At 43.3% G+C, this 18,687-nt stretch overlaps 1 protein-coding gene across 2 annotated transcripts in view; it reads right to left on the bottom strand.

Annotated features, from left to right (window-relative positions):
- BPIFC (BPI fold containing family C) overlaps positions 1 to 18,687 on the bottom strand; it is a 56,285-nt gene that overhangs the window by 16,826 nt on the left and 20,772 nt on the right. For both annotated transcript variants that reach the window (XM_073006775.1, XM_038007539.2), the window contains 9 exons: positions 15,356 to 15,484; positions 13,977 to 14,132; positions 13,779 to 13,842; positions 11,121 to 11,181; positions 6,235 to 6,326; positions 4,360 to 4,536; positions 2,746 to 2,799; positions 1,402 to 1,572; positions 373 to 440 (listed from right to left, as the gene is read on the bottom strand). In XM_073006775.1, coding sequence (XP_072862876.1) covers positions 373 to 440; positions 1,402 to 1,572; positions 2,746 to 2,799; positions 4,360 to 4,536; positions 6,235 to 6,326; positions 11,121 to 11,181; positions 13,779 to 13,842; positions 13,977 to 14,132; positions 15,356 to 15,484 — 972 coding nt within the window. The remainder of the gene's footprint in view (positions 1 to 372; positions 441 to 1,401; positions 1,573 to 2,745; positions 2,800 to 4,359; positions 4,537 to 6,234; positions 6,327 to 11,120; positions 11,182 to 13,778; positions 13,843 to 13,976; positions 14,133 to 15,355; positions 15,485 to 18,687) is intronic.

Below are 18,687 nucleotides of genomic sequence, written 5' to 3'. Positions count from 1 at the left end.
TTATGTTACTGTAATGGGAAAAAGAAGAGCTTGACAGTACAATTTTTAGTAAAGTACATACTTCAAAGTCATCTGGCCCATTACAGGAGAGGTGCTTAACTGACTCATGTTCACACGATGGTTAACTTCACTTTTTTTTTTTCTTCTTTTCTTTTTTTTGAGACGGAGTCTCACTGTCACCCAGGCTGGAGTGCAGTGGCGTGATCTTGCCTCACTGCAACCTCTGCCTCCCAGCTTCAAGTGATTCTCCTGCCTCAGCCACCTGAGCAGCTGGGATTACAGGTCACCTGTTTTTTTAATGGTCATTTTGTCTCTAGTCAGTTGACTCATTTATTACTAAGGTGTCCCAACAGTCAAATTGATTGATCTTACCTGTTCAGAGACAAGGAGCAGACCAGTCTTTGTCCCAAAATAACCAGGCCAACACTGGTACTAGCAACCTATAGACAATAAAAGCATTTATTATTAAGATGAGAGAGTGTCAATTTTGGCCACCAATATAATTTCCAACAGTTGAAACATTATAAGCCCAACTTTCCCTCTTAGTCTAAAGACATTGGAAATCTAAAAGACATTGGGAATAAATACCTCTGAAAATCCTGTCTTGTAAGTTACAGAAGCTACCTGCAAAGACTTTTTGTTTGATGATCTCCTTTGATTTATTTTTTTTCTCCTAATCTCTCTTCTCTATGTACGTGTGTGTGTGTGTGTGCGTGCCTATGTGCGTATGACATTTTTGTTAGGTTTATTATATCCTTCTATCAGATTGCATTTGGCCTTCATTTGCTCAAGTAAAAATGAATTCTACCTTGATTGACTTATTTAGATTAAAAAAAAAAAAGAATTCCAGCTCTCCATGTAACTGAGGTAGGTGGTGGAAAGAGTGTGCATGAAGTAGAGACTGGAGAGAGATTTTACAATGTATGAGAGTGTGAGTGCTGGCCTCCCATCCTGCCACACATACCCTTCCCTCAACTCCAACCTCACTGAGACAGGGTCTTACCCTGTTGCCCAGACTGGAGTGCAGTGGTGCAATCATAGCTCACTGTAGCCTCAAACTCCTGGGTTCAGAGCCACACTTCCACCTCAGCCTCCTGAGTAACTAGGACGACAGGTGCACGACGCCACCACACCTGGCTAAACAATTTTTTTTTTGTAGAGATGAGGTCTTGCTATGTTGCCCGGGCTGGTCTCTAACTCCTGGCCTCAAGCAATCTTCCTGCTTTGGCCTCCCAAGGCACTGGGATTATAGGCATGAGCCATCGCGTCCAGCCTCCATCCTCACTCTTAATCAATGGAGCATCCCCACCCTCTTCGAACATTTCAAAGCTGCTGGCCAACAGTCCACAGCAGGAGCAGGACTGGCATCTACAGGCTGCTCCACTGTCTCCCCAGACTTACGAAGTCCATGGAAACGATGGTTTCAACTGTGGAGTTCTTGGGTTGGGTGAGCATCATGATGGAGGCAGGGATGTCCAGGGTGAAGTTGCCTGGTTGTAGATTGATCATGGGAGGCTCTGTGGCCATTATCCTCACCATGAAGGGCTGGGACAAGATGTAGATCTCTGCAATCTGCCCACATTCCAATAAAGAAATAAAGACTGTGAGACGTGAGTTGATGAAGGGAAATCACAAGGTTAGGACGGCCTGTGGTGACTAAAACTTACATCGTGCAGTTATCATAGAAAAACAGCTCTTTAATAATCATAATCGCACACAAAAATCAAACGATGATAACAGTTAGCAGTTACTGAACATAATACTTGATACTACCCACTGTGCAGGGGCTTTATGTATTATCACATTGAATCTTCAGAAAATCCCTGTGAGGCAGATTCTATCAGCATCCCTGTTTCATAGTGGAGAATGTGAGTCTTACAGATGTTAAATGATGTTCTCAAGGTTCTAGGGGAATAAGTGGTAGAATTGGGATTCAAATCTAGGTCTGGGCTGGGCACAGTGGCTCACATCTGTAATCCTAGCACTTTGGGAGGCTGACATGGGTGGATCATTTGAGCCCTGGAGTTTGAGACCAGCCAGGGCAACATGGAGAAATCATGCCTCTACAAAAAACAGAAAAAATAGCTGAGCGTAATGGCTTGTGCCTGTAGTCCCAGCTACTCAGGAGGCTGAGGCGGGAGGATCACTTGAACCGGGGAGGCGGATATTGCAGTGAACCAAGATCGTGCCACTGCACTCCAGCCTGGATGACAGAGCGAGACCCTGTCTCAAAAAACAAGCAAACAAAAACAAATCCAGGTCTATCTGACTCAAGATCCTTGCTCCAAAACCAGGATGCTACATGAACATCTCTTTGCCCTCAAGGGCAATTCCTAGCCCGTAGGTTCATTATGTTCAATACTTAGTGTGCTACGAAGGCACAATATTAACGGTTGCTTTACTACAGTTACAAGTGTTGGCACTAATCCTTCATTTAAGAATTGAATCCTTCATTTACACTAATAAATCCTTTATTTAAACTAATTATTTCAAGTGTGGTGGAATATTGTGGAAGACACAGGTGATTTATTTTGTGAACTTACAATTATACTCTAACTTGTATGTTAATTGCACTTTAAACTGTACTGTTCAGTAAATATTCGTGGATAGTTGATTAAGAGAAAAAACTCCCAATAATAGACAGAGGGACTTATCCAAAAAGGAATACATAGAACCCACAAGTCTTCCAGAAGTAATTGCAATGGAGCCAAATACACTATCAAGACTCAAACCCTGAGCACTTACCCGGGAGAGCACATTGCCAAGGCCTTGAGAGTTTTGAACAAAATGGTTGGAAATCTGGAAAATAAAGTCCATTATGTCACTGTTAGGATTTTACCTGGATTGTCTTTTCAGGGAAAACGTAGTGTTCCCTACAATTTTATGAATTGTGAAGCTGTTACACCATAAAATATTCAGTGTTTAAAGGGGACCTATCATTTTATAGCCCAATCATAGGGAATCCGAAGTTCAGAGAAGTAAAGTGACTTGCCCAAGGTCACACAGGAAGTTATATTTCTTTTAACTCTGGGAACAATACAGTCTATTGTTAATAACTGTAGAATATTTACACATGGATTGTACGTATATAGCATGAAAACTTTTATTTTTATATATATTACAATCTATGTGTACATATTCTTTATATATATTACATTCTATCTGTGTGTACATATTCTTTATATATATTACAATCTATGTGTACATATTCTTTATTTATATATATATTACAATCTATGTGTACATATTCTACAGTCATTAACAATAAGCCTTGTGTTACTGTCCTCACTTTTAGGGATTACTGAGATACCAGATGCTTAAGGAGTTTACATTCACAGATGAATGATTTTCAAGTCTGCAGCTAGAGGTGTCTAATTCTCAGCATCGTAAGGTAGCTGCCATACTTACCATTCGGAACATAAGCTTTATATCTACTTGTATAATTAAGACATGTAGAATGAGAAGATTCAAAAAGAGATGCTCAATAAAAGTTTTTGGTTGGCTGGCTAGAGACAGTGCTGTCATTATAAAACGGAGGTGCATGACAGAGAATCAATGAATAGCTGTACTATTACTAATCATTGTAGATAAACCAGCTGTAATTACAACCAGGGTAACTATGTTAGCATAATACAGGAAATAATGATGATGATGATGATGAGCAACAGTTATATCACACTTATTCTGTGTTGGGGATTGATCTGAATGCTTGACACATATTTAAATCTTTTAATGCCCATATCAACTCTGTGAGTATGGAACTATTATTATCTGCCTTTTCCAGATGAAGACATTCTGGCACATAGAAGTTATATAAATTGAAATGACCTCTAAGGTCACAGGCAATACATGATGGAAAGGGGTCTTGGTATTATCTGAGATGAATCTAGTACAGTGGTGAGTGGTGAGGTATCATGAAAAAACAAATGTAGCAGAACTGGAAACTCGACAGCTCCCCAGCTAATACAGGTCGAACATCCCTAATCTGAATATCTGAAATTCAAAGTGCTCCAAAATCCAACTATTAAATGCCAACATGATACACAAAGGAAATGCTTATTGGAGCATTTTAGATTTTGGATTTTCAGATTAGGGCTGCTCGGCCGGTAAGTATATATAATGCAAATATCGCAAAATCTGACAAAATCTGAAATCCAGAACACTTCTGGTCCCAAGCATTTTGGATAAGGGATGCTCAACCCATAACCGTGTTCATTCCACAATTCCTTCATTCCTCCACTGTCTTACTGAGAGTGATAACCCAGGAATCGAAATTATGGCGTAAAAGTCCCATAACAGGATACTTATAAAAAGGCTGAATGGTGGTGACCATTGACATCCTCAGTTAACTCTCCTCACCTCTTTGGTGGAGAGAGTGACATTGAAAGCCCCAGCTGTGAAATAAGCAAAGGATGCAGATTTAAAGAAATACTCGGCGATTCCAATGTAGAGCATGGAGTTGCTGCGTTCTGGGAGCACAAAAGGAACTGGTGAGAAGGGTGGGTCGGCGAGGTTTTCCAGTGGGTAGAATACGCCCTGTGGGAAAACAGAGAGAAAGACCAGTGTATCGGGTCAAAACTCAAATTCTAAGAAGGCGAAGAAGGTGGACCCTCTGAAATAGAACAAGAATTCCAGAAGCTCGGGCCGGGCACGGTAGCTCACGCCTATAATCCCAGCACTTTGGGAGGCGGAGGCAGGTGGATCACTGGAGCAATGGAGTTTGAATTGATTGATTGTTTTTCCATATCAACCTGGGCAGCATGGCAGGCCCTGTCTCTATAAAAAATACAAAAATTAGCCAGGTGTGGTGGCGTGTACCTGTAGTTCCAGCTACTTGGAAGGCTGAGTGAGGAGAATCCCTTGAATCAGGGAGGTTGAAGCTGCAGTGAACTGTGGCTGCAGCACTGCACTCCAACCTCAGCCTGGGTGGCAGAGGGAGACCTTGTCAAAAAAAAAAAAAAAAAAAAAAAAAAAAGAAGAAGAAGAATCCTAGAAACTCAGTAATGCTGAAAAACTGTTAAGGCTTTCTGACTCCTTGACCAGTGACTATTTTTTCAAAGCTCTTAGGATTCTTGGGCATATTTAGGTGTGTCTCTTCACCCCAGGGTGTAACCCAATGAGAACCCTTATTCGAACTTTTCTCAGACAAAGAAGGAGGTGTATTTAGCTGGAAGGACAACTCTGAGTAAAAGTCGTTCCTGAGGTGCTGTGAAGTGGTGTCAAACACTTGACCTTCAAAAATCTGTGTCTGCTAAGTACCTGGGGAATCATAGAAAGAAGGACCCAAGACTCCAAATGGTTTAAATCATTTTTGTGGCATTTCTAGCACTGCTCTCATTAGCTATAGGGCGTTATTACAAAATACTGTCTTGTCCAACATTGAACTGAGTTGAAAGACTCTGGTGAGTGAAGTATGAGTCCATATGCTTTTTAAAAGACAATGATATTAGCTTTGGAGCAAAATGAAACATAAGCACAATGACCATTTTTCCATGATCAGTGAACACTAATTCCACGTGCTTATGGCCCTGATAGAGGTCAGCAGCCCTCAGTTAAATCCACTAACCTGACACTTAGAAATGGAAGTGCCAACGTGTACCACCTACTGATGTGTTAAGTTCCAATAAATACAGACCACTTTACTTGCTGCCTCCTAGCCTCAAACCTACTCCTAGAGGCAAAGACATATGATCCTTCTCCTGAAGAGGGCAGACATATGTTGTACAATACAATCATTTGCTTATCAACAAAATGTTCAAGAATCTTTTGAAAAGGTGTAAACATGAGGCAGTTGCTTGAAAGAAAATTAAATTATTCAGAGGATGTATATATATTTCCTTCCATACAGAATCATTATTTTTTGTTTTTGTTTTTGTTTATTTGAGACAGAGTCTCATTCTGTCACCCAGGCTGGAATGCAGTGGTAAGATCTCGGCTCACTGCAACCTCTGCCTTCCAGGTTCAAGGAATTCTCCCGCCTCAGCCTCCCAAACAGCTGGGAATGCAGCTGTGTGTCACTATGCCTTGCTAATTGTTTGTGTTTTTAGTAGAGATGGGGTTTCACCATGTTGACCTGGCTGGTCTCAAACTCCTGGCCTCAAGTGATCCACCTGCCTGGGTCTCCCAAAGTGCTGGGATTATAGTTGTGAGCCACCGCACCCAGTCCATAATCACCGTTTTCTAAATATTGGCTGTTGACAGCCAGGCTGAGGATTCTGATGATGATAAAGTTACCTTCAAGTTCAGGTCAAGGTAGTTCTCAGTAATTTCTGGAGAACTGATTAGGGAGTAATCCAACAGAGTGTAGTTGTCAATCTTGGTTAAAACTAAATAATCAACAAAGAAAAAAGAAAATCCATATTCATTAAAAGCGTAGTATAATATATGAATGATGTCTATCTAGAACAATATAACTTTAAATTCTCTGTTTAAGAGATCAATTCCTGCTTTTCATAAGGAATACATGTTATCTTTTGAAAACCCAGAAAAGTAGATGAATCAAAAGAAGAAAGTGAACATTTTTTCCAAGCGAATTAATCTGAGAGACGCATCACTAAAATGGGTGTGCAGTGGTCCCCCTTATCTGCAGGGCATATGTTCCAAGACCCCAGTGGATGCCTGAAAGTGTGGACAGTACCAACACCTACATACACTGTGATAAAAGGAATGTGAATGTGAATGTGAATGTGGTCTCTCTCTCTCTCTCTCAAATTCACATTGAGATATTGAATATTTTTAAACCGTGGCTGACCACAGGTAACTGAAACTGCAGAAGGCAAAACTGCAGATAAGGGAGGACTTCTGTATACCTTTTTAGGTATACACATATACAAACACAAAACGCATGTATAGCTTTTTTTTTTTATTTTTTATTTTATTTATTTATTTATTTTTTTGAGATAGAGTCTCACTCTATCACCCAGGCTGGAGTGCAGTGGTGTAATCTTGGCTCACTGCAACCTCTGCCTCCTGGGTTCAAGCAGTTTTCATGCCTCAGCCTTCCCAGTAGCTGGGATTACAGGTACCCGCCACTACACACAGCTAATTTTTGTGTTTTTAGTAGAGACAGGGTTTCACCATGTTGGCCAGGCTGGTTTCGAACTCCTGACCTCAAGTGATCCACCCACCTTGGCCTCCCAAAGTGCCAGGATTACAGGCGTGAGTCACTGTGCCCAGCCCTATATAAGTTATTTTTTAAAAAGGAAATTAGTACAAACACAAAACTCATACCAATATTTAGCCATATATATTGGGTTGGTATAATGAAAGACTTTTCAGTTTGATGTTATAAATTGCAGTTAGAACTTCTTTTTTACAAGGTATGCATTACTGTTGTCATTAGAAATATTTTTAAAAACAGATTGTGTGAGAGAAAATAAAGTCCACTAAATTGGAGAGGCCAAGGAAATTCTTAGGCACAGTGCTACTAATTCAAATAATTTTATGTATTATAATTTTCAGAATAAAGCAGAAGTCAAGAGGACCAGAGTACAGTGTTGGGTGAAGTTCTGGGTGAAGTTCCAGAAAGCACAGATTGGGCTGGGCATGGTGGCTCACACCTGTAATCCCAGCATTTTGGGAGGCTGAGGCGGGCGGATCACCTGAGGCTGGGAGTTCGAGACCAGCCTGACCAACATGGAGAAACCCCACCTCTACTAAAAATACAAAATTAGCAATGTGTGGTGGCGCATGCCTGTAATCTCAGCTACTCGGGAGGCTGAGGCAGGAGAATCACTTGAACCCAGGAGGCAGAGGTTGTGGTGAGCTGAGATCGCGCCATTGCACTCTAGCCTGGGCAACAAGAGTGAAACTCCGTCAAAAAAAAAAAAAAAAAAATTAAAGCACAGATTTTACTGTCTGAAGCTAGTTGTATGTGCAGTGATGCAGGGCTCAGGTTTCCCACTTGGCTTTGGAGAGCTGCTTTCCTGACCACTGACGTGTGTTCTACAATATGAAGACCTACTCCCTGTTCTAGAAACAGTTACCTGAGCATCACGTCTTCTCTCTTCTTGCATGTCATAGATGGAGATGAAAAGCAAGAAGAGATGAAGTGTCTTGCTAAGATAAAGGAACAATATTATCCTAAGCCACCCTAGTTTTTAGTTTTTAGTTTTCACTTTTTTTTGAGACAGTCTTGCTCTGTCACCCAGGCTGGAATGCAGTGGCACAATCTCGGCTCACTGCAGCCTCCATCTCTCAGGTTCGAGCAATTCTCTTGACTCAGCCACCCAAATAGCTGGGATTACAGGCCTGCGCCACCACTTCTGGCTAATTTTTGTACTTTTAGTAGAGACAGGGTTTCACCCTGTTGGCCAGGCTCGTCTTGAACTCCTGGCCTCAGGTGAGTCACTTGCCTCAGTTTCCCAAAGTGCTGGGATTACAGGTGTGGACCACTGTGCCTGGCGATTGCCACAGTTTTAAAAATGCTTTCAAGTCGTTACTCTGAAGCACAGCAATCATTTCACAGACGAAGTGAGTGAGGCTCAGAGGTAAAGGAACTTGCTCAAGGAAAGCTAGAACATGGCAATCCTTGGCTACTTCTTTCCTCACTACTTTCATCCATCTGCATCCATTTATCAGTCTAATATATACATTTTTTGAGACAGGATCTCACTTTGTCACCTAGACTGGAGTGCAGTGGCATGATCTTGGCTCACTGCAGCCTCAACCTCCTGGGCTCAAGTAATCCTCCTACCTCAGCCTCCCTGTAGCTGGGACTACAGGCACACGCCACCATGCCTGGCTGATTAAAAAAAAAAAAAATTACAGAAACAAGGTCTCACTATGTTGCCTAGGCAGGTCTTGAACTCCTGACCTCAAGCAATCCTCCCACCTTGGCCTCCCAAAGTGCTGGGATTACAGGAGTGAGCCACTTCACCTGGCCACAATCCAATGTTTCTTAACCTAATGGGCTGGGTGCTGCGCCTGACGCTGGGGGCACAGCGGTGAGTCAAACTTCCTGCACCCAAGGAACTCATAGTCTTGGGGAGGAGACAGACATATCAATAGGATATTATAATACAACACAGCAAGGGCTGATCTAAACTGAGCTCCTCATGGTCCTGCTACAAACCTGCTCTTATGTTCTTTCCCATCTCAATAAATGTTAAATCCCTTCTTCCAATTTTCCAGTTGCTTAGAGTTTTACCCACCAAAGTCACCCTTCACTCCTCTCGTGACCCACATTTGATCTGTTGGACAAATACCACTGTCTTGATCTTCAAGGTATATCTAGAATCCCAACATGCCTTACCATCTTCATCACGCCACCCTAGGCCAGCCACCATCATTACCTGTATGGGTCACCGCACTCATCTCTTAAGTAGTCTCCTTGCTTTCGCCCTTGGCCCCCTTCCTTCCTGTCTATTTTTTTTTAGCACAGAAGCCAGACTGATCTCCTTAAACTGTAAGTTACGTCATGCCAGCCTTACTCTTCAAAGGCATCCCATCTTAGATTAAGAGGTGGGCTTTGCAGTCCCTACACATCCCTGAAGATCAAACCATCCCCTTTCCCCTTCTCTGGCCTCACTGCCTGCTCTCCCCCAACCCCCTGCTCCTCGTGTGTCCTTCTCACAGCCTCCCCAGCACACTTGAGATATTCAACCTCAGGGCTTTTGTGCCTGTGGTTTCCTCAATCTGGACTCTTCATCTAGATTGAGCAGCAGCTCACTTTCTACTCCCTTTGGGTTTTTCTAGTAGAGCCATCTGCTCAGTGGTGGTTTTCCTGGTCACTCTGTCTAGAATGGAAATTCCTCTCCAGCTCCTCCACTCCTTTATTTTTCTTCTTACCACTTATCACTGCCATAGCATAGATTTTACTTATTTATATTGCTTGCCGTCTGTCTCTGCCCACTAGGCCCATGACGGCAGGTATGCGTGTTGCCTAGGAATACTGCTGCATCCCCAGCACCAAGAACGGTGCTCAGTCTGTTTCAGGTGCTCAGCATGCCATTGGTGAATGCATGGATGCAGTGCAGAGAGAGAGAGAGAGATGTCCAAAGTATCATGTGAGCACAGAGGAGGCATAACTTTATGGAGTGGGGACTGTCAAGGTTTCCTGGAAGAGGCTATGTCTGAGCTGGGTCTTAAATACAAAGAGGAGAGAACACAACATATAAAGAGAGGTAGAGAATGGAAAGGATTAAATCCTCCAGGGTTTAGCACAGTGCTGGCTAAGCTCTGTAGGTTTAGAAATGGGCACTCAATACATATCTGTTAAAGCAGCAGTCCCCAACCTTTTTGGCACCAGGGACCAGTTTAATGGGAGATGATTTTTCCATGGCCTGGGGTTGTGGGGGACGGTTTCGGGATGAAACTCTTCCACCTCAGATCATCAGGCATTGGATTCTTATAAGGCACATGCAACCTAGATGGCTCACATGCGCAGTTCACGATAGGGTTCGCACTCCTATGAGAATCTAATGCTGCCGCTGATCCGACAGGAGGCAGAGCTCAGGCAGTAATCCTCAGTTGCCTGCCCACTGCTCACCTCCTGCTGTGTGGTCCAGTTTCTAACCTGTCTATGGCCCAGGGATTGGGAACTCCCGCGTTAAAGGAATGAAAGGATGGAGGGGAGAGGAAGCTCTTCCAGGCAGAGAAAACAGCAAAAGCAAAGGCAAGGGGTGAGGAGGGCAGTGGAAACAGTTTGATTGCCGGGGCAGAGAAAGGTAAAGAGAAAGATGACGCGGAGAGAGGAAAGTAGGAGATGGGGTGTGGTGAATCTTGTAGTCCATGCTAAGGTGCGTGGACTTGATGCTCAGGGCAGCCACTGCAGGCTGAGAACCCCAGAATAACCTGGTCAAGATTAGTGTTAATCTCTCTGAAGAGAAGGGATGTAATGCCACTGCTTGGGTTAGTGCTTGTGAGGGTTTAATTCCTGAACCTACATCTCATCTCCCTGGAGCCGCCCCTCTTGCAGCAGTGAAGTTAGTTATTAGCCAAAGTGTGCATGCTCTATACGCAAGGCACGCCCTCCCATGCACCTTCCTGGGGCTCTAATTTGCAGAATGTGAAGCAGGATGGAGAGCTCGAGCTATACAGCCTTGAAAAGCAAACCCAGACAGCACCAGCTTCTGAAGGTGGGAAGACAACCATCTGGAAAAGACAGTTCTAAGACTCACCCTCCAGTGTGCTGAGGTTGGCATTTAGCGCTTTGACTTCATTTGCAATAATGGGACAGAGCTGGCCACAAAGGAATAAAAAGAAAAAAAGCAAGTTATCATGTTGTATTGGAAACCCTTATTGATAGGCGTAGACCCTGCAAACAAAGGCCTTCTGGTTAGCAGTCATTATCCCTTTGGTCATCGAGACTTTCTCTTAAATTTGTTGATGTCTATGGGCCTCGCTTTATGTAGATACGGGTGGTATGTCACTGAATGCCAGCTGAACTTCGTAGCAACTGGGACTACATCCAATCAGCCCTGTGAAGAGTGAGTGAGCCCTTGGCTTTTCTTTCTGTGATATGAGAGGGCATGCGTCCCAGTCCGTGCTGTTACATCCGAGGAACCTGCTGCTGGGGCTTCTGTGTCTTTTCTGACTGCCGGGGGTGCCGCCAGCTTGCCATTTCCTCTAGGAGCAGCTGCCTGCCCTACCTGGAATGGTTAGAGCTGGAGCTTTTCCCTTCCCCCTGGGCTAGCTGGAGAGCACATTATATCAGAGATCTACTTAGAGATCGATTTTGTTGCCATCTTTTTGGAATTTGAAAATTAGTCTTGAGTCAGATTAATATTTTTAGGAAGAGGCAGAGGTATCAGCACTGGTGTGCCTCTTGTGTGCAAATTGATGTGCTTGGCATAGTAGTTGCAGCACAGGCTTGGGTGCCTGGGGCCGAAGGTTGAATCCCTTGGCAAGTTACTTGTACTCTTTGACCTCAGTTTACACATCCTGCAACATTTGTATGGGGATGATAATTGTATCCACCTCATCACGTTGCTGTGAGTAGAAATGGAAGTAATCCATGTAAAATTGTCCAGCTCATAGTAAGCATTGAGTAAGTGTCAGCTGTTGTTGGTTTAACTCCACTTTACCTTCACTACAGCCTTGAGAAGGGGGCATGACTGTCCCCTAATTACAGATGGGAAAACCAAAGCTTAGAGAGGTTGAGTTGCCAGGTGTTGCATAGCCAGGATTTGAACTCTGGTTTTACACAGTTAGACAGTTGTGGTCTCAGCATTCTTTTCTATCTTCCAGTGGCCCAGAGAGAATCATAGAAGCATCTGTTATCTTTAAGCCAAATATCAATTTCAGGCAAACTTAATTATTGGCTTCTGTGGCATAACTCATTCTTCACTGGCCTCCTGTCAGAGGCCAAAGGACCATGCCTTGTTTCAAACAGAGGAATGATCAAGTTTGGGGTCCTTGAGAATGACAGTGCACTTTGCCAGGGACTCTCTAATGCGCATATTCATTGGCACTCAGCATCTGTCAGGGAATGATGGAGAAGGACTATAAGGCTTCAGACTCCTGGACCACCTCCTGGGATGAGCTGCTTGATGCTTCTGAGCGTTGATTTCCTTACTGACTTTCATTAAGCACCTAGTGTCTGTCAAGCACTGAGCTGAGCACTAGAGAGATGGAGGTGGCCACACACTGTCTTTGTCCCTTCTTTTCCAGAAGAGTCTTCCTTCTTTTCTAGTCCTTGTCATCCCTGTCCTTATCTCCCCCAAAATACAGATAAAGGGTTCAGGGAAGGTGTGGTCAGTATTAGAAAGAGAGTGCATAGCCAATTCCATCTTTCCCTTCTTCAGACACGGACTTCTGAGACTGGAATACTTACAGCTTTGGAGGGGATCTTAATTTATTCTATTTTCTTAACTCATTCCTATTGTATCTCCTGGAAATGCCTTTTCTTATCCTTCATTCCTTACATATACAAATCCTGCCTATATGTTAAGATCTAGTTCAAGTTTTGTATCCTCTAAAGATTATCTCCCGGGACACTTCCAGGCCCTATTTCTTTACAATTTTCCATTTCTCTGAAGCTGTCCTGTTCAATCTAATGATCATGTAACTGTGTACTAAGTTCAAGTACTCAGTTAGTAATTGTTTCACAAGCCCGAGTTTGCGTTTTTGAATAGACAAGTGTATCCCTCTTTCCTATTCCCAACAGACCCCAGTCCATGGTGGCTGGGCATGCAATAATAGGCACATAATAAGTAAATTCTTATTGGTTGTTTGCCCACCCTATGGTAAGAAATTTGAGAGATGTGCTGTTGTTTTCTTTATCTCTGCATCCCAAGCACCTACCACAATATTTGGCACATAGTAGGGATTTGAGAAACTGTTATTAAGCTGCAAAGGATATTTAATGTGTGTGAAAGTGCCTTGGATAGTACCTAGCACACAGCAGGTGCTCAATAAAGTTTTCTTGATTAAGAATTAAAGGATTGGCTGGGTGCGGTGGCTTATGCCTGTAATCTCAGCACTTTGGGAGGCCGAGGCGGGCGGATCACGAGGTCAGGAGATCGAGACCATCCTGGCTAACACGGTGAAACCCCATCTCTACTAAAAATACAAAAAAAAAAAAAGAAAAAAAAAATTAGCTGGGCGCGGTGGCGGGCGCCTGTAGTCCCAGCTACTCAGGAGGCTGAGGCAGGAGAATGGCGTGAACCCGGGGGGCGGAGCTTGCAGTGAGCCGAGATCGCACCACTGCACTCCAGCCTGGGCGACAGAGCGAGACTCTGTCTCCAAAAAAAAAAAAAAAAAAAAAATTAATTAAAGGATGGTAGAACTGCTACTAATGGCATTTTACTATGGCTGTCTAACCTCTAAAGACTCACCATTTCATTTAAGTTCTTTAAAATGGGTTTCTCCATGGGCTCAGCAAAGGAGTTATACAGAACACTGAGGAAAAAATGAAAACGAACAAAAAAGAGGTTACTCAGAGACCATAATCAGCCATTTATAAACCTTCCCTAGGCGATGCCTGAGTTTCCAACCTCTGACTAGCCACTGCCCAACCGAGGGCTCTCACTCACCTGAGTTCTCCGGAAAATGAGACATGGGCATGGCTCACTTGGGCGTAGCAATCTTGGAGCTTCAGTGTAGGATGACCAAAGTCATTTCGGGTTAGGATGATGATACCAGTAAAGTAGACTCCGGAGAGAAACAAATCAGCTCCTCCTGTGTCTTGGCTGTTTAGAGAAAAAGTGCAAGGTTATCGAAGCCTGAGTCAGGCACAGAGATGGACCTTGTTTCTCTGATTATCCAGAGGCTGAGTAGCTCCTGGACTGCAGTGACTTTGTCATGTTCACCTCTGACTTCCTTGCACCTACAACAGGTAGGAGCAGAGTGGGTGCTGATTGAATATTCACAGAACAGACGAAGTACTGAATATGTGAAAGCTAACAGCTATGGGGATATTCTAATGATTTCACCCTGAGTGCTCTGGCCCTGACAGTGATTGAGCTTGTATTGAGCACCCTTCATATACAATGTTTGTTTGGGGAGAGAAAAGCAAGGGTAAGACTGGCAACACTTTATTCAGGAGGGGCATAGATGAGAAAGGGAGGCTTAGATGTAGTCTGTGAACTCCTTGAGGGAGTGCATTGTGTGTTACTCGTTTCTATGTCCCCAAGACTTAGCATGTGGCCTGACACAGAGTAAGTACTTAATATATGGTTGACGAGTCATTGAATAAATAAATGAATACATGAATCTATGTTGCTGTGGGGAACGTGTCTTTTCTCTACAATCTACAAGACTGGAGTTCTTGAGATGGGGGTAAATGCATAGTAGGCACTCAATAAATGGTTGTTGACTGACTTAGTGGATGAAAGAATGTGTTTTCCTGTGGCACCAACCAAGGCAGACCTAAACATTACGCCCAGAACAGTGATTTACACATCGTAACTGGCCTGTAAAAGTACTTTGAATCTGATTTCTTCCTTCTATACGAGGGTGCAAAGGCCCTTCCACTTGGGCTTGGGCTTAAGCTGACTACCAACCTTCAACCTCTGTGTGAGGGAGAAAGGCTCCACTTCCCATCAGTTACTCCTGCAGTTGGGGAAGTATGTTGAATGGCTGGCTCAAGATCATGCACTGATTTGTGGGTGATCTAAAAGGTTGAGCATGCATCTGTTTCTCTGATAGTCAGGGACTTCTAGTTCTTAGAGAATCTGAAATGACATTTGATCATATGCTCTACCTTTAAGGGAAGAATGTTTTTCACCCCAACCCCCTAGCAGGGATTTCCTAATTTAAGCCTCACCTGGAAAAAAAAAAAAATTATCTTGAGAAAGATTGTTAATAGTGAGAGAAATAAGTCTACTGCCAAAAACACTGGTGAATTTCTACATTTTCCATTTTTGCTCACATTCCCCCAGAACAGCTGCAGACATTTCAGTGGAATACTCACAAAAGTGGAGACTCGAACTCCCAGTCTGTGCTGATGTTGGCAGTGCCGTGGTTGGTTAGCGCTTTGATTCCCACCCCAGGCACAAAAGCCAATGAGGTATTTGGAAATGAAAAGGCCCTGATTTTTATACTGTAAAACCAGAAACAGAAGTTAGGGCAACTCTTCCAGCTTCTCTCTTCAATCAAGCAAACTTGGGAACACAGTTGCAGAACGCTTACCACTGGGGCCATTGTGAATTCCTACAGAGAAAAGAACCTCTTGTCTGCAGGGCTGTCTCTGGGAACTGCCTCCTAATTCTCCTCAAACTCTTACCAGGAAGTCCCTTGAATCCAGTTGATGAGGGAAATGAGTAAGTTTAGAAATATATATATATACATATATATATATATATATATGTAATTTTTCTTCTCTCTTTCTCTTTTTTTTTTAGAGACAGGGTCTCATTTGTCACCCAGGTTGGAGTGCAGTGGTGTGATCATAACTCACTGCAACCTCGAACTGCTGGGCTCAGGTAATCCTCCTGCCTCAGCCTTCCAAATAGCTGGGTCTACAGGCATGTGCCATCACACTTGGCTAATATTTTTAATTTTTTTTTTTGTAGAGGCAGGATCTCATTATGTTGCCCAGGCTGGTCTTGAACTCCTGGCCTCCAGCAAGCCTCCTATCTCAGCCTCCCAAAATGTTGGGATTACAGGCATGAGCCACCTCGCCTGGCCTAGAAATATATTTGTAAATAATCAAACAATCTACTTGTTTAGTTTATTTAAAGACAAAAAGAAGGCACAACATTGCCATCATTATTTTCCTTCAGCAGTTCCAGTGTTTCACAAAAGGGGTGATATTCGTATTTTGCATGGCACAGTTATTTTTTTTCTTTTTCTTTTCTTTTTTTTTTTTTTTTGAGACAGAGTCTCACTCTGCCATCCAGGCTGGAGTGCAGTGGCACAATCTCAGCTCACTGCAATCTCCGCCTCCTGGGTTCAAGGGATTCTCCTGCCTCAGCCTCTCGAATAGCTGGGACTATAGGCACATGCCACCGCACCTGGCTAATTTTTTGTATTTTTAGAGAGATGCGCTTTCACCGTGTTAGCCAGGATGGTCTTGATCTCCTGACCTCGTGATCTGCCCACCTTGACCTCCCAAAGTGCTGGGATTATAGGTGTGAGCCACCACGTCCAGCCCTTGGCACAGCTATTTTTGTAGAGGACTGTCATACACATTACAGGACATTTGGTGCATATGCCAGTAGTAGTGTCCCTCCCCACCTGTCATTGGGACAATCAGAAATGTGCCTTCCTCCTATTTCCAAAGGTCCTCTGTGTGGACAGTATCTTTGTTAGTGGAGAAACTTAAAGAGTTGACTTCCCCTAGGATTCTCTGGGCTGTCAAAAGGGTAACTAGGAGGCAGTGAGTTGCATGTAATCTGCAAAGGTAGATGGCCACATGCATTATAAGAAATTATTATGAACGGCCGGGTGCAGTGGGTCACGCCTGTAATCTCAGCACTTTGGGAGGCTGAAGCGGGCAGATCACGAGGTCAGGAGTTCAAGGCCAGCCTGGCCAACATAGGGAAACCCCATCTTTACTAAAAATATAAAAATTAGCTGGGTGTGGTGGTGCGTGCCTGTAGTCCCAGCTACTCGGGAGGCTGACGCAGGAGAATCGCTTGAACCCAGGAGGCGGAGGCTGTGGCGAGCCGAGATCTCCCCACTGCACACCAGCCCGAGTGACAGTGTGAGACTTCATCTCAAAAAAAAAAAAAAAAAATTATTAACATCTCTTGAGTGATTGCTACCTGCCAGGCATTGTGGTAAGTGCATTACATGCATTAGCTCATTTTAACTTTCACAGTAATCCTGTGAGGCGGTTGCTGTTTTTGCAATCCCCATTTCAGAGATAAGAAGATAAGAAAAGTGGCTGAAGTCGTATATAAGTGGCAGAACCAGACCTGGAACCCTCCTTAGTCTGACTTCAGACTGTACGCTTCACCACGAGGCTATGCCACTTCACAGATTGCGCAAAGGGTGCTTGACTTGGAGCCAAGTTTAGTACCAGCTGTAAAAACTTGGGCAAGACACTTAACCACATTCAGTCGATCACTCAGAGGAAGTGCTACTCACAGGTAGGTGGGGGAGACAAAATGAGTTCATCTGTGAATTATTGCACCCAAGAAGGGCATTGTTGTGAACAAAGATTAGGAAAAATTTAAAACATAAATGTGATAACTGATAAGAAACAATTATTTACTCATAATATTTCCTGTTCTATGCATCCTTTCCTACCTGGTCTCTGTCACACATCCTGAGTCCCACTGTGGGAAGAGGAAGCAGAGATTCATTTGCTATATCTTGGAAATATTTTAATTTTGATACATGCAGGTCTAACCAATTCTTTATAACTGCTGCAGAGTATTTCAAACTGTGGATGGATGTCCCATTTCAAAAAAAAATCATTCCTATGTTAGTGGACATCTAAGTTCTTTCTAGCACTTCTGTATTATACACAATGTCACAGTGAACATCCTCATACATAATCTGCTTGTGTACATGTACTTCTCTCTCTCTCTCTCTCTCTCTTTTTTTTTCGAGAAGGAGTTTCACTCTGTCGCCCAGGCTGGAGTGCAGTGGCATGATCTTGGCTCACTGGCAAGCTCCACCTCCCGGGTTCCTGCCATTCTCCTGCCTCAGCCTCCTGAGTAGCTGGGACTACGGGCACCCGCCACCATGCCCGGCTAATATTTTTGTACTTTTAGGAGAGATGGGGTTTCACCGTGTTAGCCAGGATGGTCTCGATCTCCTGACCTTGTGATCCGCTGACCTTGGCCTCCCAAAGTGCTGGGATTACAGGCATGAGGCACCGCGCCTGGCCGTGTACATGTACTTCTCTAAGGAGGATGCTGAGAAGTGGAATTGCTGGGTCAAAGAGCATATAGATAGATAGATAGATAAGCACACACACACATATATACACATAGATACACACACACACATATATATATAAGATTACTGTAGTTTTACTGTCCCTTTTCTATGACTAGATATGTTTAGATATAAAAGTACTTACCATTGTATTACAATTGCTTACAGTATTCAGTGCAGTCACTTGTTATACAGGTTTGTAGCCTAGGAGTATTAGGCTATCTCATACAGCCTAGGTGTGTAGTTAGCTATAACATCTAGGTTCGTGTAAATACACCCTATAACGTTTGCACAATAATGAAATCGCTTAATAAGGCATTTATCAGAACATATTCCTGTTGTTAAGCAATGCATGACAGTAATTTAAAATCTTGTAGTAATCACATTTTAAAAAGGGAAAAGAGAGGTGAAATT

Source organism: Chlorocebus sabaeus, chromosome 19 (assembly GCF_047675955.1).
Source record: "Chlorocebus sabaeus isolate Y175 chromosome 19, mChlSab1.0.hap1, whole genome shotgun sequence".
Taxonomy (NCBI): domain Eukaryota; kingdom Metazoa; phylum Chordata; class Mammalia; order Primates; family Cercopithecidae; genus Chlorocebus; species Chlorocebus sabaeus.
Note: the sequence above shows the minus strand (reverse complement) of the source record. Positions and strands in the feature narration are given on the sequence as shown.